This window comes from Tachypleus tridentatus, chromosome 13 (assembly GCF_004210375.1).
Source record: "Tachypleus tridentatus isolate NWPU-2018 chromosome 13, ASM421037v1, whole genome shotgun sequence".
In the NCBI taxonomy this organism is placed as follows: Eukaryota; Metazoa; Arthropoda; class Merostomata; order Xiphosura; family Limulidae; genus Tachypleus; species Tachypleus tridentatus.
Genome location: NC_134837.1, coordinates 141,999,767 through 142,026,992, shown reverse-complemented (window position 1 = coordinate 142,026,992; position 27,226 = coordinate 141,999,767). Strand labels below are relative to the sequence as shown.

At 34.0% G+C, this 27,226-nt stretch overlaps 1 protein-coding gene across 5 annotated transcripts; it reads right to left on the bottom strand.

Annotated features, from left to right (window-relative positions):
* Nucleotides 1-549: 549 nt before the first annotated feature.
* Nucleotides 550-25,670, bottom strand: LOC143238679 (ras association domain-containing protein 8-like). 5 transcript variants are annotated; one of them, XM_076479109.1, is made up of 3 exons: nucleotides 25,575-25,659; nucleotides 19,286-19,530; nucleotides 550-1,545 (listed from the first exon to the last, which is right to left on the bottom strand). In XM_076479109.1, the coding sequence occupies exon 3, from the start codon at nucleotides 1,391-1,393 to the stop codon at nucleotides 803-805; it is 591 nt and encodes a 196-aa protein (XP_076335224.1). In that variant the 5' UTR covers nucleotides 1,394-1,545; nucleotides 19,286-19,530; nucleotides 25,575-25,659; the 3' UTR covers nucleotides 550-802. The 5 variants fall into 5 exon arrangements, with proteins under 5 accessions (XP_076335224.1, XP_076335225.1, XP_076335223.1 ...); XM_076479110.1 differs by lacking the exon at nucleotides 19,286-19,530 and adding an exon at nucleotides 7,543-7,814 and having other exon boundaries at nucleotides 25,575-25,631; XM_076479108.1 differs by lacking the exon at nucleotides 19,286-19,530 and having other exon boundaries at nucleotides 25,575-25,670.
* Nucleotides 25,671-27,226: the final 1,556 nt, after the last annotated feature.

Sequence of the window (27,226 nt, the reverse complement as noted above, 5' to 3'; positions counted from 1 at the left end):
TGATATTTTAAATACATCACTACACAGCTCAACAAGTAAAACATTAAGACATCTTTTTGGACTGAGCTTTGAGTAACATAGTTTTGTTACAAATAAATAGTATTTATAGGTATGTGAAAACATTTTACCTGCATCATATTGACTTATTTCTGCCTGCTGATTACTAAGTTTCTCTCTTTGAAGGCTGACCAGTCTCACTAAATCATGAAACTGGGGATCATGAGAGATTTCTTCCTGAATCCCAACTGCTTTTCTTGTTTTTATATTCTGACTAGTTCTTTCAAATAAAGATGTCTTATTCAGCTGACTCTCAGCATCAGAAGTGAAAATATCAGTTTGATCAAAATGGTTAATCAGGTTCTTTTTAACTCTTGATGCAGATATTTCTTCATAATGTTTGTTGGCCTGTTGAGGCTTTTCCTGAGTTGGAGAAAAGGCTCTAACAGAAGCCACAAGTTGACCTTCCTTGCTAATTCTGCCATCCCATCTAGAATCCTGAGGTTCTTTGAGTTAGCCATATCACATGATGTGCTGTCATCTTTTGAATTTAGATGACTCAATCTGTTGATGGGGTGACAGGCATCTTTGGGCATTTCTTGCATTTTCTTCAATCCTACTGGTAGCAACATGACGTCGTTTGCTAGAAGGAGATTCACTAACATGGGGATAAGGGTCGATACCTGTTGGTGAAAACTGACTAGTGGGAAAACGAACATTTGATCGATGAATAGCTTCGTCATAAGGTGGTGGATGTTGAGGCCTTTCTGCCTTTGTTCCACTTGGAGAACTATGTGAATCAGAATCACTGAACTGTTCTCTTGGTTTTGGGGAACACCACAACAACACCTCTTGGCACGTCCTGTCGTGAAAGAACATCATGAGGATGCAATTCATGTGATACTGAGTCAAATTTTGATGGAGTACTTGTGCTGCTTGTGTTTGGGGTGGTGTTTGAGCTACTCCCACTGCTACCATGGCTACCACTAAAAGTCAGAGATTTCTTTATTTCCTTACTCTGTGTTGAAGATGATTTCTGATTTTGAACTGGAAGATTAGCTGCAGGTGGAGGAAAATTCTGAAAAAATTCATGCTGTCGTTTATTGTTTTGGTGACTGTGACTTACTGAAGCACCGTGAGCCTTAGAATTAGGTTGTGACCGACGAAGAATAAACTGAACATCATTGGCATGTTCTCCCCACTTCAAGAGAACCTTTAAAGGATTATCCTGAGGAGCAAGAAGTCTTTCACTATTTCTCCATTTTTCAACTAGAGTGAATCTTCCTGTCTGGCCAGTAGCATGAGCAAGGGCAAAAACAACATCTTGACAAGTGGTGTTCTCTGTTACTCCACATACAACCCTTTGTATTCCTTCAACCCACACTTTAAGTTCCATCTTGTATTTTACTTCATTGTTTTATATTACATAAGTGTTTTACTTAACAATATATGCTTGGTTATACCCTTGTAATGAATATCACAAGTACTCCAAATTTCTATTCAAAACATCCACCTCTACTGCTCTATCATTAGTCAAATCCCCATTACCTGAAAAAAAAAAAAAAGAGAGCACATCATAAATTAGTTTTTATCCCAAAACATAAAGATAAACAATATACAATGATTTAACAACAAAATTTAAAATCAAATATTAATAAACACATTAGTTGAGTTTAAAGAAACCTGTTTCATATTCTTAACAGTTTTGTAATGACTTATATTTAAAAAATTTGAGTAACAATATTATTATAACAGAAGTAATGGCTACAATTCTAACATAATGAAATGTAGAAACAACATCTTGAATGTCCACAGTATTACTCACCTTTATACATTTACAAACTAAAAATTGCACATAGCATTTCTGTCATTTATTCATGTCACAGTATATTTCTGTACTGTATACTAGATATAAAAAAAAACATTTAAATTCTCTTAACAAATAATTAAAAACACTAAACAAAATTCTGCAATGTTATTATGGTTTGTCTTTAGTGTATATTGGGAGTTTAAATAAACTAAATTTCCTGTTACAAGGTGATCCATTACTAGAATTAAAAGGCACATACTTTTCCTTTATGTAATTAAATTGGTTCAGTAATCATAATGTTAGTTGTCAGATCACCACTTCATTAATGATTTTATAACAGAGAAAGAATCTGAATTAGTTGCATTACACTGCCATAAGCCAATTCTACCAAATAGACTGATCCTTTTCAACCACCTTAACATCCGAGTAAAAGGAAGAATACTTAATTTAACTGAAAGCTCACTGGTAAAACATTTTACAATTACTCTTTTGAACAAATCACTGTGTCAAATGATTTCCATATATGGAAATATGCTAAAACCTTGTGCTTGTTGTACTTGAAAAGTCATAAATATTCATAAAATTTCTGCCCGTATTCCTGACATTTGATCTGGTCAGTGTGATTAATTAATGAACCCCAATGATTAACTGATCATCAAAGGTTCCAGCTTTATACAAACATCATAACAAATAACTTTCCAATTTCTAACACTAACAGTGAAGTAATATTGCCAGAAGTGAATATTTACGACCTTTTTAAGAGTAATTTTTCCTAACACTTGAGTAATAAACTTCCTTTATTTCAACCAAATAGCAATAAATAAACTCACAGATACAACTTTATTTTAAATTCTTAGCTGTTTTTACCCTAAATCCTAGTCTTTAGCATTGATTACCATTTCGTACTTCATACATGTTAAAAGGTTGATATGGAACTACAGGTGTTCATTTTTGAAGTGTACTAATGATCAAGATGAAGAAAATTCAGTAGAAAATCTGGCTTGAAACAGAAGTAGCAATTATATGAATTAGTGTCACAAACTACTGATTAATCAAAATTACCATTAAGATGACTGAACGATACTTAAAGGTTTTCCTGTACAGAAAATATATTTGACAGGTACTTGCTTCTGCTCAAAAGATTAGACATTCTTGCTCACTGCTACCCCTCTATATGCAATTTTTCATTAATGGACACTGCAAGCCTTTTGTTCCCTCCTGTTGGAATTGATTAATTCTAACGTGTTACTCATGTAAATGATCATGTGTCACTTCTCCACCAATAGCAGCAAGACATATATGATGAATGTGACTCCTTCTATATGAAATATATTTTCAGTGTGGAAAAAATTATTACTTCCAATACAGTAATACTAAAGAACTGATAATTGAAACCACACCACTTCTGAAACAGGTATACTTTTTGCCTATTAACAATTGTTATATGTGTAGTAGATAAGGATACAAAAGGAAAGGAACACATCTAAATGGGAGAGAACTGTGTTAAGAGACTGATCCTAACCACTTAAATATATGTAGCTTAATCCCATAAATTATAAAAGTGGGTGAAATAAAACAATAAAGTACCCCTAAAGTACAGTAGATGGGACACAATGGATCATACTTGGTAAGTACATCCAAAACCCATGCTGATGAGAACAAACATCCACATAGGGGTAGTATATAAGGATCATACCAACTTTACCTGAAGTTCATGAGACCAAAGAGAACCTAGAACCACTCTGACTTCTGAGCATGATGTGCTAGCTTTGTTTTATTGATTCAGAAACCCAAGATCTGGTATCAAAGGATGTCTATATAATATAAACAAACTCCTAACAACAACAAAACTGACTGGAACTATCGAAAAAGCAAAAACATCTTTAAATAAGATACAACAAGGATAGCAAAAAAGACAGAACAAGAACAATCCACTTTACCTCCACTGTGACCGACAACACAGAAGAATACAACTGAGAACTTATGCTAATTGGTTCTATTCTTAATCTAAAATCCAGCCAGGAGTTCCAACATCTATGTGAGGGCTGGATGTGTACTTTCAATCATTGGAGTAAGCTGCATTTTGACATCTATTTGTATATTTTATATTGGAGGATAGCAATTTATCTACACTTCCAAATAACCACTGTTCTACTCTGCCCTGAATGGTTAGTTAACTTAGTGTGGAACCCATTTAGGAAGGTGTGTCAGTGACTGACCACCCCAGCAGCTTGGAACTGGAAAATAGTAAGGACTCCTATACACCATAAGAAGAAAGGGGAGTGAGAATGCAGTGGAGAGTCAGGAGAGGCATCACAACCTTAAATAGTGCAAGGGGTGAACTCAAAACCCTATTTTTAAAAGCAGATCATATTGATTTATTCAATACAAGGCATGGCAGGAATGGGCAGTTATCCCCTTCTGCTTTACTCATGCAGTCCAGAATGGGCAAGTTTAGGAAGCAATTATATTGTGAAGTTATTCACCCACAAGTGATAATGTGGAACATCCTATCTCACTGAGCATTGCAAAGCCATGGAAGATAAATCATAAGTCAATGTGGCTGTACAGTGCAGATTTCAAGTTACACTCTTCACAAAGCAGGATCCATATCATGAGCAAATGAAGCAAGGGTTCCTGAAAGAAAAAGTATGAAAAAAAGTTGCTCAGTCAATGTCCCACTGATCTTGAAAAACAGCTACAGGTGGAAGTTGAAACCCTGATGAAAAATAAACTAAGAAAGAGTGTAAGTAACAGGAGACTAATGTATTTGGTGTGGTCCACATGACTGACTCTAGGATTTCCACCAATAACCCACCAAGACGAGATGCAAGGGAAAAGATAAGGTATTGAATCTGATGAGAAGACACCTGGAACAAATTCTGGGAGAAAGAAGACAAGTGGAAATACACCATATCAAATCAAAAGTTGAACCCAATTGGTAAGAGACAGGGTCTTGAACAGAGAAAACAGGTACCATGGAAGGAACCTATGTGGACAATATAACAAGAAAGAGTATGGACCATACACAGAAGTCTATCTAAACTGGGACATTTGGTATAAATTAGTAGAAGAAGAAAGGGACATAACCAAAAAAGGAGTTTTCCTCACTAGTTGCTGAGATATTTGGAAGGAAAGTACAATCTGAATAAAGGAGAAAACAGGTTAAGTGGTAAAGTGTATGCAAAAGATCAATGGCAAACAAAGCAGAACATTGATGTTCACAGGCTAAGAAAATGAAATACAAGACCATGTTAATTTCACAGCCCAAAAGAATAGACCGTCTGGCGATGGAACAAACTCAGAAGCAATGCATTAACATGGTAAGGATAGGGGAAGTAAAAACTTGACAGCATTAGGAAAACTGTAAAGTATGGGATAAACCAACCCAATAACTTGAAAATGAGGAGACCAAAGATCCGAGTTGAAAAGAATGTGAGAAACCCTGCCACTCAACCTACAGCAGGTCATTGTGGAACACTTTCCATTTGTGCTGATACATCTTAATTAAATAAAGACATATGCATTGAGTTAGAAGGAAAGCTAACTGATGGGAGAAACCAGATCTCTTTGCCAAGGACTAGAAAAAAGCCAAGCATTAAAATGAAGAATGTAAATTAATGGAGAACTGATAAAGCCACCAGGTAATGAGGGTTCAAAATACCATTCTGTTAGATATATTTTGTCAAGAGTAGGTACGATGATCTGTTAAAATATTAAAAGCATCAAGAACATGACATGCAATGAGATGAATGTGACAGGTGAGAGCCCATTACAATAGATTCAATGTTCAAAATAAAGATCTCTTGAGTGGGTACCCCTTGGTAATTTATATATGCTACTAACATAGAATTGCTAGAATGAATCATCATCACACAACATCTGGAAAGAGGAATGAAGTGATTCAAAGCCTAATGAGCCATAAGAAGCTTGAGGACATTAACTGACCCAAGTACATACACCCCAGCTCTGAAAGGATGTGTTTGAGAAATTATGTAAATCAGGGTGAGGAGGAGGAAGCTGAACACCCACTGACATATGAACCTTGTCCAACCACTAGTGCAAATCATCCATCAGAATAGTAGGAAGGTTAACAGGAGCTGATAATGTGCATTGGGTTATTCACCTTGATGATCACATCCCCAAAAGAGACAGAACCTTGAGAGTAGAAAGCGAGGGAGATGAAAGGGTGTGGTAAACTGAAAGTTTTATGGAATGAAGTCATAGAGGAGAAGATTGAGCACAAGTGAAATGAGAGTTGAAGGACACTCACCTGGAAAAGATATATTTTTAGGTTAAAGGAAGGACTTCTTCAATTTGATTGGCCAGCTCACCCAAGCAGCCACTGGAAGGAACTGATGAGTATGGGTGGCTATATCCAGTTCAGAATGAGCCAGAAGCCAGTTGTCCATATAATGGAAATAGATGACCTATCTCCTTGTCTGCCTAAACAAACTTAGCTTGGGTGGAAGAAAGAGAAGAGAGGTTGACCCACATAACATTCAATCTCCCAAGAAATAAATCAAACTGCACCTGAAACTCAGTACTAGTTGCAGATGTACCCAACAAAATGGTAATATGAACTTCAGAATTCATGTTGAGAAAGAGTCAACCAATAATTGAAAGTATAAATAACAACTGGACTGTAATAAATTGGCATTAAAGTGAAGTTAAGAAAAAATAACTAACTAATCAAAACAGTTTCCAATTATTACTCTTTTGAATTATTCTAAACTGTACAAATAATTGATACATTGTTACTACATTTGTTATTAAGCACATAGCTCCATAATGAGCTATCTGAGTTTTGTCCTGTTTTAACCTTTCAAGTTTTATAACATACTTAAAGTTTGTTTAGCTTCAGTGACTTAGGAAGCTTATGATTCAAGGGTTTCAGGTTCAAATTCCACTGATACCAAATTTGTTAACCCTGTATATTATGGTAAAGCTACTTATGCTATCTGCCAATGTCACTAATTTTATACTGCTGACTAGAGGTAAGACAACTGGCTAGCTGAACTCAGCAACAACGTATTTTTTTCTTCTCATATGTACCATGGTTTCAGGAATGCTGCACTAGTCAATTAACCCTTTCATGAGGTTTTTTGATATAATATACACAAGTTTGTCTACACATTGCACATATTAAGTATTTGCACTAGAACTTTTGATACAGCATGTATGTGCATCTTCACAAAATTTGGTAGACCTTTAGTAAAGATTAAAAGTATTTTGTAGACAAAAATTAGATTTATATAGAAATGTTTATTTAAGATTTGTTTATGAAAATAGAGTCTGTCTCATTACTAGTCTGAGTGTAAAGTGATTTTTGTCATGTTTAGAGAAACTATTCTTTGTCCCAAAAAATATCAAATATTACTTGCATAATCTCTTAAAACCTCCAAAATACATTTCAAACATTTGGTTTCAATTACATTTTATATTTTATGTTATTTTCTATACTTTAACTATGTGGGATCTGTCATGTAGCCAATCTCATGACCATTATACAAAAATTAGGAAATATAAATTATTTTTTCATGCTAGAATGAACACATTTTAAAATATGAAAACACAGATGTTTAGTATTAAGTAGCTTAAGTCTCATAACACTATATATTAACATATACACATATATTATATTGACCTTCTAGTCCTGCCTAGTTAACAGTGCATAACTTGCACTGATGCAATGTATGAACACTATGTTACATATCCAATAATATAAAACTGACCTTTAGTCTTCCCTGTCTTGGTTGTCCTTTAGTGAATTAGCAGTTTGTAATTCACAATCACATTTCAATTATTACACATTATATAGGTGTATATATATCAACTGATTATTCAGTATTGAAGTAAATGTATATAATGGAATGTTTTCAAAAATGGAAAGAGGTGAATGGGCCCACTGTGTTTGACTCAGTACATAAGCCATATCTCAGCAAAGTAAAAAGATACGAGGTTCTCATTTTATATTCTAGCTTGTTGCTAATGGTAATGTAAATTCCTAATTTGTATGAAACTACAGACTCAGTATTTTGACATCATAAAAATATAATTTAAAACACTGCTGCACTTAACATACCATGTGACTCTCTAAAATCTATATATTTAAGTACCTTCTATTAAAATTTTCTTTTATATTTAAATTAACTCACAAAAAACATTTAAGTTTGAATTATAATCTACAATTTGATTCCAAACTTATTAACATAAATATATAGCATAGTAGTTCAATAAAATTTTCAATACAAGTCAACAAATGAGATGATATAGTCTTTAACCTGTGATCTGACAAGAAAGTATTAACCGAATGTGAATGATTTAACTACTTCAAAACAGAAGTTGTCACCACTGATAACCCTTGATTTTTTTCCCCCTTCTAACAAAACTTAACCAAACAGCATGAAACTTTGAAACAACTAATTCAGTACTTTAGCTTCCAGTTTTGGCTTAAAGTAACTCATGTAATTTGATTTAGGTCTCCTAACATTTCTATGTTATAAAATTTCCAAAACTTTGTTGTAAGAGTTTGGAGAAACACACACATACTTTCATCCTACAAATTAAAATTTTAAAATATTATTTAAAAATAATTGTACAACTGTGAAGTAGCCATTTTATTGCATAACATAATGATGAGTTGATGAATCTTTCGATGAAAGGACCCAACATGGAATATTACAACTACAGAAGTGTGATCAAAATCTTCATTACTAATAGTTATCACTTTAAATGTGCAGATTTATTATTTTAGAAATAAAATATTGGTAATTGTTAAGGTGCACAATAAAATTAATATCTTCCACTGTTTTAGTGTTAGACTGTTTAATGTTTATTTTACTCTTCAATATAATTGTTTTTATTAATTTACTGAAAATAAAAATTATAGATGACTGTGTTACTTCTCTTGTAACTTAAATCAAGAATTTTGTTCTACTTTTACTGCAAACAAATTTTACAACTGATTCAATCCAAATCTTGCTGTGCAGTATTCACTTTCAAGTTAAAATAAAAGTATTTCAATGAAAACCAGTTATTGAACTTATTGGAATTAAAAGTGATAAAATTTTATGCTCAGTTATTGTTATTTTTATGTTCTACAAACTAAAATTCAAGTTCAATAATATCAATATCCATTAACCATTTGTTTTATTTTATGGAGGAATATACATTATCATCATGTTTAAATGTTATAACAAGAGTTAACTAAACAGTGTAATGCAACTCCCAAATGATGGAATACAAATTTTTGACACGAGTTTCCATAAATACTGACAAGAAGCCATTCCTAAAATAAGTCACTACATGGGTAAAGTAAAACAGTCTTAACTGGAGCTTCATTTGTACTTTACAAACATTAAATGTTTTTTCTCTTTCCCATTGTTTTCAAAATATAACACAATATTCTTCAGAAAACAATGAAAACTTTGTAATAATTCTAGGTGAGGTCTAACTAGTGATTTATTTGGGATGTGAAATTTAAAAACAATTTCTTGTCCAGCAGATAAAACACTAGAAAAAGTACTTGTCTATTTTACAAATTTAACTGCCCTTTCCCTGTTCCACAAACCACTAATAAAGTATTTTTCAAGATTTTGGTTCTATTTAATACCAAACACAATAAATGTCACTGGCAACTCAATTTTGTCAGGAATGGCATATACTTCACTTTGCATCTAATACTTCCACACGTTTATTTTTGTATTTTTTGTGAGCTCTAAACATTAGTCATTAGGATTTTTATAGTGCAGCACAGAGAACATCCCAAACAAGAGCTGATATTGAAACTAGTTTATATTAATGCTGCCATAAATCAAAATTATGTTTAATAAATACATTATTTTATTTTCTTGATTACACTTTGAACAAATGTTTTTTTTTATCAAGCCAGGAACAAACCTGTTTTTAATGCCAAATTACTATACACACGTTTTTCTTTAAGTCATACATTATTCAAACTTTACCGAGTTCCCACTGTATATGAAGTAGATATAACAATATTGTTGCATTAACTTAAATACATTTCTTACTGTGTAACTGAAAGTTTGTGAACTTAAGGGTTGTGTATATAGTTTTGGTTGCATTTTTAAATATGTTTGTGTACATGCTGTATTTCTGCAGCTCAAAAATTTTAGAAAATTAGATGGCTATCATGTATCAGGGGAAGACATTGATTTTTAAATGTAGTAATGACAGTTTACTACCTGCCTAACAATAGAGTTTGCAGCAAAATAATCTTATTCACTAGCTGTTCATGCTTATGGAAATGTGTGCTTCTCTTACTCTTTCTCTCTATTCTCTTGTCTTATTGTTTTCAGAATAGATCACAATGTTCTTCTACAGAAGACCAAAGCTTTCAAATAATTCTAGGTAAGGTCTAAATAGTCATTTGTCTAGGGTGTGATACCTCTTTTGTCCCCTTAACCATCCTCTGAGAATAATCAAGTAGCTGAATGTAACAAGTCCAACAATATTTGGATTGAATCAGTTGCAGAACTTGTTTGCATTCTGTGTACGAAAAAAAAATTCTTGGAATTAAATTAGAAACACACACAAACAAACATTATAAACAAATAAATTGAGGTTTTAAATAGATTGGATAACATTCATTACTGGACACTCCTGAAACTATCTTGTGCTCAACTGTTTTTGAATCTGGTACAATTAATTTTTACTACAAATTGTGATTAGGCTTATAATATTTACATTTCTTTTCCATTAGGAATACAGTTAAAAGACAAAAATTTATACTAAATATTAAAGCAGTGCAACTTACACAATTAATCAATTAGTGTAAATAAAAGGTGTTTAATCGAATTACAATTTTAAAAATTGTCAAATATAATGCTAGTGTTTGACTATTTCAACTATACAGTAATTGAAATTAGGATTAAATCTATCAGAAATTAAAGTTTCGATTATTATTACTGCCAAATGTTTCAGCAAATTCTACATTTGATCTGCAGAATAACATGATCACCAAATTCTACATCTGATTTGCAGAATAACATGATCACCAAATTCTACAATTGATCTACAGAATAACATGATCACCAAATTCTACATTTGATCTACACAGTAACTGATCACCAAATTCTATATTTGATCTACACAGTAACTGATCACCAAATTCTATATTTGGTCTACAGAATAACTTTTATCTTTGAATTTCATTCACATTACCTATATCATATAACTAAGAAACTCCCACGTCTCTATGAGGATGTGACAGCCTGCAAATTGTTGCCCACAACTTAGAAAACTTTGTTGGGAATAATTCTTGTCACTTAAAAATACATGAAAACATTAAAATTTGAAGACAAAGGGAAAAAAAAGTGTGTGCTCATACATGCTATATTTAAGGTACAAGTCAATAAAATGCTATTGCATCAAACTAGTAGAAAAACAATATTTTTAGGGGACAAACTCCTACCAGGTGTACTTCAACTTTGAACTCTGAATACATGTACAATATTGCATTAATGTGGTCTCTGAATACTTCACTAAATTATTTTATTACCTACTGTATAAAAAAATATATTGCAGCAGGGATAGATCATCAAAAGTTGACCTTTGCATTTTAATGCAGAAATGATACTAAACAACAGTATTAATGACCATGATTAGATGTAATTTTTTCATAGAGCATATATAGATTAAAATATGGCAACATAAAGACAGCTGTATTAACAAATATTAGCTATGTATTAGGAATGTTAGATAACTAACACTGACTGTAAACAGTTGTATTTGAAATGCATTTTCAAGGTACTGTATCAATCAAAAAAATAATTTAGTTTTTGGTAGTTCAGACAAATGAAAAATATTATAATTTTGTAGCAAAGCACATAACAGAGCTAATAACACCATTCTCTGGATAGAATGCACCAGAAATTTTTATTGTACATCTTTCTATGACTTACTAGATTTGCTAGATATGATTTATTTGGTTTATCCATTGCCTTTCACACTTTGTTTTTCCATATTAAGCAATGACTGGTCTGCATCATTTGATAAGATGACAAAACATAATTTCTTCAGTGCCGAAATGCTGAAGGTAATTGTACAATTTACTTTACTTGTAGAATTAAAGAATAAACTTTCACATGATTTCTAACTTGATAAATTCATCATCAAAGAAACTTTTATTCCAAAAGTATATCTAACATAATATACATTTTTGAATTCTTCGATGATCCATTAACTTCCTTTGTAATCAACACTATCTTCAGTTAAAGTCAAAATATCATCACCAATGAAATCCACATCATCATTTTCACCATACACAATTCCTTTACCGACATTTACAACTTTATGATTTTAATATGGCAATGGTCATTTTCTTCTACAATTTGTTTCATCATTAGTACTTACTAATACTCTTTTATGCTGCTTTACCCACATCTCCAGCTCAGTTTAGCAGATTGAGAACCATCCTATTCACAACCACAATGAGAGCATGCTGAGAATTTTCCCTATTTAAGTCTTTTCACATTCATAAGATAAAGGTCCAATTTTAAACTAGAATTTATTTTCAATGGTTGCAGAAGCAGTTTTCAACATTTTTAATCTTTCAATTTGGAACAGACAGTGATACAATGAAGCTAAAAACAGGCAAAATTATCATGTTTTTTTTGGCCAATGCTATTATATGGTATTATATTAATACAATGCTATTGCTCAATAAAAGGAAACAAAAAATAATTCCATAATTGGTAGCTTTTTTCCAAATCAACACAAGCCTACTGAATTTGCAGATTTCAGCAGTGTTATAGAGCTTCTTTTATCAGACTTGTTAGCATTTTTCCCACTGAAGAAAAAATGGTACTCCAATAGGTCAAAGGCAGACTCAAAACAAAAAGAAATCACTTCCCTTTATCCATGAAGGTTTTTTGTTTACTAAAACAGGAAGCCTTCAGATTTTTGTATCAAACATATTCACAATGTTTAAACACCATTTAATAAAGGAAATGTTGTTCATTTATGGCCAAGTTTTCCATTACACACAAACAAGATGATAGTATTAATTTTAAAAACTTTTTCTTCAATACATGAAAACCATACACATACATTGAATCCAGGGATCCACTTTTTGAAAATAAAGTTGAGATGGCTTGAATGTGTAACAAATGAAACTTTATTACAAGTATCAAATGAACATTGTTTTGCTATAGTAATACAAGTTTTAAAGGACTTTCTGTAGCATAATTGTAATTAACATAACTCACCAGGAAGACTAATAAGCAAGTTCAAAAACCATCGTAGGTCACCTGAAGTTGGCCTTTCCAGTCCTGGTTCTGAGTTATATGATGTTATGACCATTTTCAAAAATTAAAGTAATAAAAGTTTTGAAAGACTTGTAGCAAAATTTTAATTATAACTCACCAGGATGATTAATGGGTAGTTCAAACAGCAGCATTAGACACCTGAAGTTAGCCTTTCCAGTCCTAGTTTCAAGTTATTTGACGATATGGCTATTTTCTAATTTCAAATCAAACTAAATACTTTGATTCTTAAGAGGGAATCACATTAAAAAAGGTCTAATGTATAAATTAAAAAACTTAAGTTGCATTAAAAAGATTAATGGCCTTTAAAAAACTAAAAACATTTCCAAGGTGGACAGTGTCACCATCACCAATAACACTGTCTAACGTTATGGATAAGCCTTGGGACAAAACATGTTTAAATTGATGCCATCGTTGAAAGACATAATGATGGCAAGAAAGTAATATGTGGCTTATTGTGACTTGAGTCACAAGAACAACTTTCTCTTTCCGATCCTTACAGAAGCAAGATAGCCAAAGTCATATATAGGGTTTTATTTGGAAAAACTTGTTTTCGCATTGCTCACTCCAAGCCAACTGCCAACTAGCACAAAGCCAAGCCTTGAATGCAAGACCATAGTCCATGTATGGGACAGGCACAGCGATGATAGTGCCAAAGCAGATAAACTTAGCTACAGTGTCGGCAAGCTCGTTCCCACGAATACCAACATGGCCCGGTATCCAGAAAAACTGGATAGAAGTAGATGTTAAAGAGAAATGGGCCAGTCAGTTTTGAATATTGGTGAGAACAGGGTGTGAACCACCGTGAAGCAATTCCAGGGCCAGTAGAAAACTAAGCGAGTCAGTATAAATCGTGCAGTTTGAGTACTGCTTAGCTTCTATGTGATCCAGGGCAAAAGAAATGGCATACAATTCAGCAGTGAACACATTAGCTGTAGAGGGGATTCTGTGCACAATCACTGAACCACAACAAACCATGGCAGAGTCTACACAGTCATCTGATTTTGAACCATCTGTATTAATAGGAATGGAAGGATGGTTTGAAAGATGTTCAGCAAATAGCAGACAGTATTTCCAATCAGGAGTGTCTACTTTTCTCAGATGACTTCAAGATAGGTCACAATTGGGGACTGTAAGAAGCCATGGTGGGATGGGCCAAGCAGTGGACACAGCAATGTCATCCAAAGACAGACCCAATTCATCCAACTGCACCTGAATATGAAGGCCAAAAGGAGCAATAACAGACCATCTGGTCTGAAAAAGCATGGCCCATTGAGGAAGAAAAACACAACCCCAGGTGGGATGTTTTGGTAAGAAACGAAGTTTCAAAGCATATAGTAGAGACCGTTGCAAATGGTGTAGGTGCAAAGAAGATTCATGAGACTTTATGTATAAGCTCTGAACTGGGGAAGTACAGAAAGCCCCAGTACAAAGCCAAAGTCCTTGATGATGAATAGGGTCTAGCATCTTTAAGGCCGATGGTCTGACAGAGCCATAGACATGTGATTCATAGTAGAGTTTCAATCGAATAAGAGCATGATATATTTTAGCATAGAATGTTGCTCCACCCCCAGTAGTGGAAGAGAGGACATGGAGGATGTTCAGTGCTCTTGTATATTTGACTCATAGCTGTTTGATGTGTGGTATAAAGGTCAGCTTACAGTCAAAGATAAGCCCCAAGAACTTAGTCTCAGAGACCACAGGGAGCACAACTTCACCAATACAGAGTTCAGGATCAGGATGAATACCCCTTTGGTGGCAAAAGTGCATGCAAATGGTTTTAGAGAGAGATAGAAGGTAAAGCTGTTTGCTGTGGTCCACTTCAGTAAACAAATGTGGGCAGTCTGTAGCTCATGCTCAATATACCTCATGTTCGACAACTAACATGAGATGTGAAAGTCATCGACATAGAGCCCGTTTGCAACAGTGAGAGGGAGTTGCTCAGTGATGGTATTAATTTTTATACTGAAAAGTGTGACACTCAGAACAGTCCTGAGAGACTCCAAGTTCCTGTAGAAAAGAATGGGAAGTGTTAAATCCACGTGAACTTGGAATCTTCTGTCCATTAAAAATTTTTAAATAAAAATGGCCACGTAACCCACATATATGGAGGTCTTGCAAAATGCCACACCTCCATGTTGAATCATAAGCCTTCTCAATGTCAAAGAATATTGATAAAAGATGTTGTCGCATGAGAAAGGCTTCTCTGATTGGCGTTTCAAGTCTAATCAGGTGGTACATGGTGGAGCACTGTCATCAGAACCCACACTGGATGGGTGACAGGAGGTTGTTTGATTCGATGAACCAAACAAGACGAAAGCATAGCCATCCTCTATGAGGTCTTACAGAGACAGCTCATCAAAGCAAGTGGACGGTAGTTTGAAGGAATCTTGGGTTCCTTCTCCGGCTTGAAGAAAGGTAGGACAATAGCCTGGTGCCAGGCATCAGGAAAAATGTTCTCCTGCCAGATCCGGTTAAAACAATCAAAAGGATAGCAAGAGAAGCAGGAGATAGATGGCACAGCATCTCATAGTGTATATCATCAGGTACAACCAATGTACTGACAGACCAATGAAGGGCCAGTTTGAGTAAATGGACAATTATAGTCATAGAGCAATCAGCTTGAAAGGAAAAAGGTGATTGCTCTGCCCGAGTCTTGATGGCTAAGAAGGTAGAAGAAGAAGCAGAAGTGCTAGATACCTGGCAAAAGCTTTCACCTTGAGTATCAGCTATGCTCTGAGTATCAGCCACTTTCTGGCCATCAGAGAGCAAGATCGAGAGGGGGACAGAATTATATTGCTCATTGACCTTTTGAATCTTGTCCCATATGACTTTGGATCTGGTGGTAGAAGATATGCTGGTTGTGAACTTAATCCAAGATTCCTTCTGGCTTTGATGCCTTACCCATCGAGCATGTGCACAGGCCCGCTGGAAAGCTATGCGATTTGAGAGTGTGGAATATCTATGGAAAGTATCCCAGGCTCGTTTTTGAGCCTTCAATGCCATGGGGCAGGCAGGATTCCACCATAGACGAGGATATATTGGAAAACATTTCGAGGTTTTAGGAATACATTGAGCAGCTGCTTGTATAATACAGTCAGCTTACAGACAATGGCAGCATCAAGTTCTGCGAGAGCAATAAAAGAGGGCCAGTTTAGCTGATACAGCTTCCACCTGGGCATGGACAGTCTCTCTCAAGGTTATAAGAAAATGATCACTGCCTTGCTGATTGTTGTCAACCCTCCATGAAAAATAGAAAAATAATGAAGGAGAAATATAAAAGAGAAAGGTTGTGATCAGAGAACATACGCTCCACAGAACAACCCCTCCCATCAATATCAACACTTCCCCAGAAGGGATGATGTCCATTACATTCCCCCAGGATTAAAAAGGTAGATGGCAACTGTTCATTGAGAACATCTCAAGGTCTGATTGATCATAGGCCTCTCCTGGTGACAGGTAGAGAAAACAAACAGTGATGATACAACTCAAGGAAACACAGATGGCTGCGGCCTCCAAGGGTGTGGAGTGGTAAAGCCAGAGTGGGCACATGCTAATCAACCAACAGTGCCACCCTTTCATGCACTCCTCCATCTCACAGCCTGTCATTTCTGTACAAAGAAAACTGCCAAGAGGTGACTGTATTGGCAGGTTTCAGAAATGTTTCCTATAAGGAAAGACATAAAGGATGGTAAGAAGCAATCAGTGTTTTGATGTCCTCCAGATTATAATGTGAACTTTGACATTTCCATTGTACCAATGTGGCCATTTTTATTTATGTGTAGGTGTATTGGGTGGAAAACCTTTCTGTTTATGACCACATCTTTTTTCTTTACTGTCTTTATTCAAGGGAGGTCTATCGACCTCCACGGATCATTTTTCATTTTGCTTAAGAATGATTCTTTTAGAGGTGCAGAGAGATCCATTTGCATTCCCACTGCAGTAGTGAAGCAAAGTGCAGCAGCAAACATCTGAGATAAAGTGGTGAACATAAAGTTTCTAGCCTCAGGATAAGTAATGTTTTGAATCATTTACAACTGCTGCACCTCTTTTTCTTCCAACCATTTAGGGCTAGAATGAAAGTAGGATGGGTGAGAGCCATTGCAATTGATGCAATAAAGGTCCGTTTCACACTCAGAGGCATTGCAGTCCTTGCCACCTCAATAAACACACATCAGGAAACCATGACATGACGTCTACGAGTGACCGAACTGCTGACAATGGAAACATGCAAGAGGGTTTGGAATGTATGGCTGTACCCTGCAATTAAGATAACCCACCTTGATGGTGGCAGGTGGATGTAGTGATGTAAATGTCAGAATGAGAACATTGGTCAACATCATAATTCCATCTTTACAAGTGAAGAAATGCCTCACTGCAGAAACTCCTTGGGTGGAGAAACCAGTGAGAATTTTTGACTCAGGGATGTTCTTCAAATTCCTCTCAACAATAACTCCTCATGATGAATTCAAAGTAGCATGAGGTGCATCCTCAATAGGTACATCCCAAACTTCCTTTGAATACAAGAGGAGTTCACTGTGTTGAGATGTGGATGTTTACACCAATGTCATCAGATTGAAGCTTCTTTACTGATTTTGGAAGGCTAGAAAGTTTCTCTAGTCCCTTCTGAATAAAAAAGGAAGACATTTGCCCTAAATGTTTGTCTGAAAGAGAATGTAGTACAAGAAAATGAGGTACAATGGGGTGTTACAGATGTTAAAGATTGCTGCTCAGAATCTTTAAGATGTGGTCGTTTACCTGTGGACTGTTTTTTCACTATTTAAGTTTTTATTTGGAGGATCCCTAATAAAAAAAGGAATATTTTGGTGCACACTGACCCCACCCAGGATGAAGCCCTACAAGAGGATGCACTACAATGCCAAACAAGGATATTGCAGCAAAGCATGGGTTTCATGAGTACCATACCCAAACACCAGCATCAGATACAATGTCCACAAAACCTGTTGAGAACATCCAACACTAGTACTTGGTTGACCCTAGCCCAAGTGGACCAGCCAACAGACCCAAAAGGGGCCACCCCAAGACTGCCTGTCTACAGGAATTCAAGGCCAAAGTGATGTGTTAGAGTTGGACCCCTCAACCACCAGGATTCTCTCCTCCCCTTCACAGGTCACCATGCACAGCAAACATGTGGGTGGATGTTTAGATCCCAGAGGAAATAAACTGAAGGAACAGAACCTTCATTGAGAGGTCCCCTCACCATGTACAGGAATCCACACCATGGGGTGCATCAACTGAGTAGATTCCAAAGTGCAAGCTATAATGTGGGATTATAAAAGGTACCCTAGGTTTTGAAGGTGACTGTGCAGAAGTAGGACTGAAATTATGGTGAGGATACACCATATACCAGTCTTAACCTCCATTCACCAGTCTCACATAAGAAATAAAGAGTAACAATCGATATAGACATTGGGAGAGCAAGATGTGAGTGCTCAAGTCCACAATGTCCCACATCTATATCACCATTCACTGCCTACAGAGAGTTGTGGGAAGGTGACTGCTCTCCTAAGTACAGAATTAATTGAAATAAAGAATTAGAAAAAAAAAAATAATAAGGAAATAAGGTACTTTGGGGACAAGTAAAATGAAAACTTAACTCTTGATGTTAGTATTCCAGCCCCCAATATGGCAGAAAGGCAATAACTGAAAGCACAGCAAACGAGTTATACCAGCATGAAATGCCCCATCCAGCTGCCTAAACAAACAAGTATAGCTCCCAACCATCACCCATTCACCAAGTTCACTGAAACTATCATGCTGTAAACAAGCCTTTTTATGTGGCAAGGTGTGTCATCTGCATAAAGTAGAGCCAATGACATTATTCTTAACTAAAAATAATTAGAAATTTTAAGTAAACTTTCTCTAATTTTTATTTAAAGTTTCTTTATTAAATCCATTAACTATTTCAACATATTTCAGTATTTCAACATTACTGATAAAATATTGTAATTTATTACAAATTTTACAATATCTGAATAACTGCAAAGTTATAATGCTTATAACAGAAGTGTATGATATATTACTATTAAGACAGGGTGAATAGGAAAGGCAAAGTATTTCCTTTTATCAAAAATATTTACATTGATTTAACAATTAAAATAACTGATAAGGATATCAATGTAAGTAGCTGGAATGCTAACAACAACAGGTAAGTTTTCATCTTACTTACCCCCAAAGTACTTTATTATTTTTTTCTTTATATCCATTAAATCTTTACTTAGGAGAGCAGTCACCTTCCTACGACTGTCTACAGGCAGTGAAGGGTGATATCGATGTGGAACGTGGTGGGCTTGAGCACCTACATCTTGCTCTCCTGATTTCTAATTCTATATTTATTGCACTTTACTTCTTGCGCGAGACTGGTGAATGAACATTAAGACTGGTAGACGGTGTATCCCCACTGCAATGTCATAACTCAAAAACAAGCAGAAACAAAAAACTTAAACAAAAAATGTTGTGTCAATTGAAAATATTACAAGGTGCAAGCTAAAATATAGGATTATAAAAAACTAATATAATTAGTCAAAGGTTTGGTTTTGTTGTTTTAAATGCAGTATTTCCTTGTGATTTTACATATTTTACCATTTAACTTCACTAAAGTGTATTTTCACTAATATATATATATATATCTTTGCTATCTTATACATATTAAAGGAAGACATTCTGCTTATAAATTTAATAATCTCTCGGCTTTTCATTCTCTACAGTATAACTGTTTACTAGCATTTTCTGCAGGTTTTATGCCTAATAAATTTGCTAGATATTTTGTGCAAACAATAACTACTGCTATGGGCAGTAATACACAAGTTTAATTTGACTGCACATTTAAAATACAATTGTATCTTTAAACCAATGTGTAATGTCAATTTAAGATGATCCTGCTTTTACAGTACCTACCTTATATAAAGTTACCAGCTGTGACAAAAAATCCAATAAAAAATATGAAAATGTATGTACCCAAAAGGACACAACACCTATTGCATGCATCATTAAACACTTCTGTAATCTACTGATAGTGATAATAATTAAGGCAATCGTGTTTATCAATAAAATATAGACAACTTTGTCCTGCAGAAACTATCAACATTAACTGATAAGTGTAATCAGTCGTGACATACATACCTCAGTATTGAGATTGAATCAAGCATGCTGATTGGCTTATCCCTACATTCTGCATTCTAATTTGGAAGAATATGTACAAGTACTGTCTTAACAACTTCACTGGCTTATGTTGAGAGTTTTGAAAACCAAATGTGTGACAATACTGCCTTTGATATAGTGAGTGACCAACGAAGCTGAAAATTGAAGCTAACTACAATTTCACCACGATAGCAAAAATGTAGAGTTGAAACTTTGAAGGTAAAGTTTCAAGGCCCTTTACTATGTTATATGAGCCCACGCTTCAGATAATATGCATATCTGTGTAAAGTTTTTATAGATAAAAAAAAATTATGCTAACCAAATACACATACTTTTTGCTGGTGTACATATCATTCATACATATATGTATATACCTGCTAGTTGAAAAGAAAAAAATCCTGTTATCAGTAATAACACAAACATAAAACATGGAAAATCATCCTCATTGCAAACTGATTGGTAAGCTATATAGTAATTTGTAGGAGTTACTTAAAGTTCTTTACATCAAATCATACAAGTTTGCATTTTATCACCATATGGAGGCCTAATATACTACTCTTGATTGGTCTCCTAAGTAGAAATTAAAAGCCACAACTTGTCCAAACTAAATACTACTGAATTGGGAGTAGCAAATCAAACAACAGACTAGATCACTTGTGCTATTCATGGACTCTTTCTTTTCTTCACTGAAGTTATACGTTTTAGTCAGAAATTAATATTAACAAATGGGTAAAGTAGTAATTATATGCTGGCAATTGCCTGGGGTTACTACTGAAATAAACATTACAGCATTATAATGTCATCAATCAACGTTGTTAAGTGATTTGTAATAGAACAATAATTGCAGGTATAACAACAAGTAACTAGTAAACAGCAAAACAGTGACAAAATGTGAAGTGTTTGATGACTAATATGCCAATAAAACCCAATAATATAAACATTTTCAGTACTGAGTTAGTTTTTGTTTTCAGCATTACAGTTTATACCAAAGTAACTTATCTGTTATGATAAAAGCTTATTTAAAACTCTGAAAATTTAACTGGCCTATAATTTTAAGATCAACTCTTATCACCTCCAATCCTTGGGCATCTAAATGTTGCCACACAAATACTGAAGAGTGAGTTGTATCTTAAATATCTTTAAAATCCAAAGGAAAACACAGCCTAGTCCTAGTATCTTATTTTGCCTCATTCTAGTATCTTATTTTTTAATTCTCAGTCCTTTTATTTATCATCTAGGGATTAAAATTGTAATTTTCTTATACTGAAAATATATTTATGTTAAGTAGTTACCTCTGTTAACATAATTACCCATTTTTGTTTGTTCTGTCCTCCATATAAAAAAACAACAAAACATTTATGCATACCCTAAGCCTTGAAACTCTCACCAATATGGAATTGACTGAATCATCTAGCATGCAAATTATCATGCAACAAAAAAGTGTGATATACTTTTTGAAACATGATTCCCTCTATTCAATTGTACCAAATTATCACTTCAAGTTTTGGCATAAAATGGAAGCACCTGTTTCAGTGGGGAGGATATGTGGGTAGTATAGAAGGGAGGTACGTGCCTACTGAAAATATATTTTCAGTACAGGAAAATTATAACTATCAATATGGTACATTACCTACTCACACATAATTAGCTGCAATCCCATACTGAATAGACAGATACAAGAGAAAGAAGTATCCATAGGACACTTCCCAAGAGATCTTGGGATTCAAAGGATCATATGTGGAAGACTGCATCATTCTGAACAGGTATACTCTTCACTCTTTGTGGAATATATTGCATGCGAAGGTAGAAATATAAAGAAGCACATCCAAGTGGGAGAGAGCTATGGCAGGATAAGAATCTGTACCATACAATATGTATTAAACTCAATCCCAGAAAACATAAAAGTAGGTAAGATTAAAATGATGTGTCCACAAATATAGAGTGGCTAAGTGCTGTGTGATGAACCATACACAGCAAGTAAACTACATTCCAAACCCATGCTGCTGGGAATCATATGGGGGTAGAATGGAAATTATACTATTGGTGGATCAACTATAATCCAAAACCTGGTCACCAGGTACCAACATCCATGTGGGGGTATGAACAACACACAGCTCTACTCTCAACTGAATAGTTTAATAATAATTTAAAACATTTAAAGGGATGTCTCCATAGTCCACCACCCTAGCAGCTTGAAAATTGTTAGGACTCTCAAAGTGCACTAGAAAGAGGAAGAAAGCATGGAGGAGAGTCCAGAGAACAGACTACACTGGAGACAGTGCAACAGGTGACCACCAAAATCCTATACTGAAAAACAGACTATACCAATTTATTCAATATAAGGCATGGTAGGGATGGGCAGTTATCCCCTTTTGCTTAGTCATGTAATCTACAGATGAGTACAATCTAGGACATTGTAACTAATGAAGCAAATATATTTCCAGAATAAGCCCACAAGGGATCTTGTGGAATACCCCATCTCATCAGTGTACATTTAGCAGGCATGGGAATCCTAATATGCAAGTTGACATGATCTTACAGTATGGATTTGAATGTTTAAAAAACACCTGGTTGGACACCACTGACAACAGAGCAGGATCCAAACAATAAATAGCAACAAACCAAAAGGAAATGGATAAAGGCTCCTGTAAAGAAAGATAAGAGAAATAAAAGATAACTTACTCAAAGTCTCACTGTAGTCTGAGGAGTGGCTACAAGAAGAAAATGACAACCAACAGATAAAGATACCATAATCTGATGCAAACAGTGAAATATAAACATACAAGTTGTAGTCCACATGTCTAATTGAAGAACTTCCTCCATGGTACAAAGAACATGAAATGCAAATAAAAAGGTGTGATGTCTAATTTGATGAAAAGACACCTGGATCAAAGTATGGAAAGAAGATGATAAACCAATCAAATTAAAAGCCAAACCCAACTAGTAAGGGTGAAAAGAGAAAGATCACAAATAGAGGATATTTGCCTGCTAAAATAGGTCTTGTACTGCCTCGAACAAAATGTTGCCCAGCAGTATGATCTTAAGGCAGCAGGAAAGACATGTAGGGGAGAGAGAATTTTAGGGCAGAACCCTTGGCTATAACAGAGCAGGAGAAAACAAATGTGCCAACAATAAGGTAATTAGGAAAGGGTCTCCATTAAAAAACTATCAAGATATCTGTGGATCATCTCAGAAAGAAGATGGATAGTAGATAAATACTGTAGAAGAGAATTAAGGACAAGAAAAAGACAGAATATTGGGCAGGGCATAAATGCACAGATAAAAAACAAAATCAGGGATTGTCCCCAAAACAGGTAAAATCAACCATATCTACTAATAGCTGAGAAATGAACAGTCAGTGTGATGGTAAGCTAATGCAAACTGATTAGTACCCTGTGGAGGATCAAGCATGCTGGCATGCTTCCCAAAACTGAGAAACAAAATGTTCAGAATGGACCTCAATATCCAGGGAAGGAGGAAAACTAAAGACTGAGATGAATAGGTATCACACAAGGGAGAAAGATGGGGATTATAAGAAATTGGGAAAATGGACAAAACATTCCATACCTGTGAAATCATGTCTAAAAATGCCATACTATTCCTAGTTAATTTCACAGAAGGGGCATCAAAAAACATGAAAGAATCTGTGGTGGAAAAAGGCTATCAAAATTTTTATTGGCCTGAACAGGTTCAGATTATTCAGGAAGAAGAGGTTGATTCATATAATGGTCAATAACATGACAAATAGCAAATAAATCCAATGACAGGTCTCCCTCCATAGCCTGTGTGATAGTGCTAATAGAAGGTATAATATAGATAGCTTCAAAGCTTGTGGATATGCACAATTTTTAGTATCTAGATAGCAGTACTGAACAAGAATAGATAATTATGTTATAGGAGATAAGTACTATATCAGAAGTACCTGAGTGATTCACATTGAATCCAAATTTGCTCAGTGGCAGGAATATTAAAAAGGTTCTCTTGAAATAACTGCTTGGTAGTAGCAAGTATTTTATTTGTTTGACTGAAATTTCAGATGATAAAAACCCACAGTTCACTTTGTTAATCAATCAAAGACCTTAAAACTATGGTCTTACTATTCAACTATAAATCATGAGAACCTATCTGGATAGAAGAGGATATAGTCAGTAGTTACACTAATAGACAATCATTCCACGTGTTTGAAGGAATACTTTCTTGTGTATTCCAACTACTTTTTCCCCAGTGGTTTGTAAAAAATTTATTATAATAGGTAAAATGCAAATAAATCAAAATTATTGTTCCCAATAAATTCTATTTTCAGCTATTACAATTATTCAAACCCAATGCAAGAATAATCATTATGCTGCTGAAGATAATTAAGCTATAAGCAAATTCCTCTGACTATCCAGATCTAATTACCAATTGATATATATCATTCCACAGTATCTTAATATAATAGAAATAATCAGGAATTTGTCATCAGCAAACTTTTGTAACATACTAATTATGCCTCTAACACATCATTACTGTAATTAAGAAAAAAGGTTTATTTCTCTCATCCAGCCACATGACAATCCAATTAAGTAATTCTTCCCCAACCTAATGATATTTTTTCAGCTAACCTTCTCAGAACGCTTTTCATAAGGTGTCACAACACTCTATGAAAAGCGTTCTGAAAATCCAAAAATAATGTGTCCATACTTTAACCATTATCCAGACGACAATCAGCATCTGATTTAAAAGTTAATGAAATATTAATTAAGTCAAGTATTTCCTTTACTTTAGACAATTTTTATCTATACATTGATCGGCATTTCATATGGTTAAAAGGTCTAAAAACTTTTAAGTGGTCGCAATTATTATGTAGTAATGAAATAAATAAATTATATACTTTATTTTTATTTAAAATAGTTTACTTCAGTTTAACCTTGAAACTTGATACAGCCCGTCAACACAACGTCTTAAAAAATAAAACTTCTAAAGAAAAGTTCAAAATTTGTACATAAGCTACATTAAATTTTGAGCTTAATATTCATTATAAATTCCCCATTTCGATATAAATTAAGTGGTGAAAAGGCCATCTAACTAATATTAGTAGTAATAACTAATAAATCCTTAAATTTACCTATTAAATTTAATATTAGTATTACTACTACTAATTTCTAAATTAGGCTTCAGTCTCATATACAATAACATTAACAATAGAAAACATAAAGTCAACTTATTTAGCTACAACTGAGAAAAGAAAACAGGTTAAATAATCAGAACATCTAAACTGTTATTAATATATTCTGACAAATTATTTCTGTAAACTTAACAATATCTTTTAAACTTACCGATGTATTTTGTTAGGCCTAATAATATCAAATGAAAAGCCTACACCTCAATCTTTTCCCATTATCCATTGGTTTTAATTCTAGGTCAAACCACCAGGGAAGAACAGATTTGTTCATAATATTTATCTATAATTACAAACATACCTAGTGTGTATAATTAATAAATTCATCCATAAAGAAACAAAAATTCTCATAAATAGTTATTGATAACAAGTCTATTTATTATATCCATAATATTTCATTCTTCACAGTATGTTATGAGTATAGTTTTGTAATGTATCATATACTTTGGCGGATTTCTTCAAGAACGTTTGCTACGCGTTACGTTAACATAACCGAAAGTTGTAGAACTAAGACGATGAAAATATAACTTAAGACAAATCTTCCAAAGTTTCACGTTTTACGAAAACTCAAAACTGTTTATTTTTATTAATTACTTTATTTTTTAAAATAACTGTATGATATTTAATAAAAATATTATATGGCATTTTGACACTTTTTGATACAAAGAGGTATAAAATTAAAAGATTCTTCATAAAGTGGCAGTATATAAAAATACATATATATAGATACACTGTACACATGTAAATGACAGAGGCGTCGGAACCGGGGAGATTGGGCTGCTTTAGCACCCTTACTTTTAGATATTTGACTTATATAGCAACTGCAAATTATATTATTATATTAATTTTTTGCTTCCGATCCCCTTAGACTTCTGTGTTGCCTTTCGTAGTACGGGAGCTGCTTTTAGTAGCTCCTTATATTTTCAGTTTTTTATTATAAAATCTTTATGCTTAGCCAAGCACCCCCACTTTACAACTCCTTCCTACATTACTGAATAAGAATACTATTCCAGGCATATAAATATGTTTGTATTGTGCATTTGTGGCAAAGCTATGAAGGTTACCTGTTTCAGTCTCTAATTTTTAACTGCTGATCAAAAGGAAGACAATTTACTACCCACCATTCTAGTTGAATGATTACTTGTCTCTCTTATAACTACATAAGACTGAGATTTTGGAGTTCCTGTAAACTTATACTAACATTGCATATGTATCAGACTAATTTGTATTTGTTTTTTTTTATCAAACCATCAACAAATAGAATTTCATATTGCAAATGAAATAGCAATGAGTTCTTTTACAATAAGTTTAACAGCCTTACAAACTTTTAGCTTTAATGAACGTTTGTGCTTAAAATTTAGACAATTAACTATTGTACTTAGCCAGTTTGTTTTGCCTTTGAATTACTAGATCAAATGATCAGAAAAGCTCAGCTCTTTAGAAGTGATCTTAAATTTATTGTGTTAATTTACAAATTTAAGGCCTATTATATGAAACCGATACATTCTCAATCATTGCATAATTGTGTTTAATCAAAAAGTATAAACAATTTCAGGACCTTGATGAAACTTTCACTGATTTATAGGTCACCATGTCCACATTTTAAATAAACTGGTCCTTTCTAGTGACATTTAAGGAACTTAAGAAGTCAAATAAATATTTCAATGTCGTTATTTTAAAACAATCACGATGATATCATCTCATATGTTTTAAAAATTATACTGATGTGAAAGTATAAACTGTCTCTAATCTCAATAAACCTAAAACGAACTCAATAATCAATTTTACAAAGAAAAATGGTTTACTTTG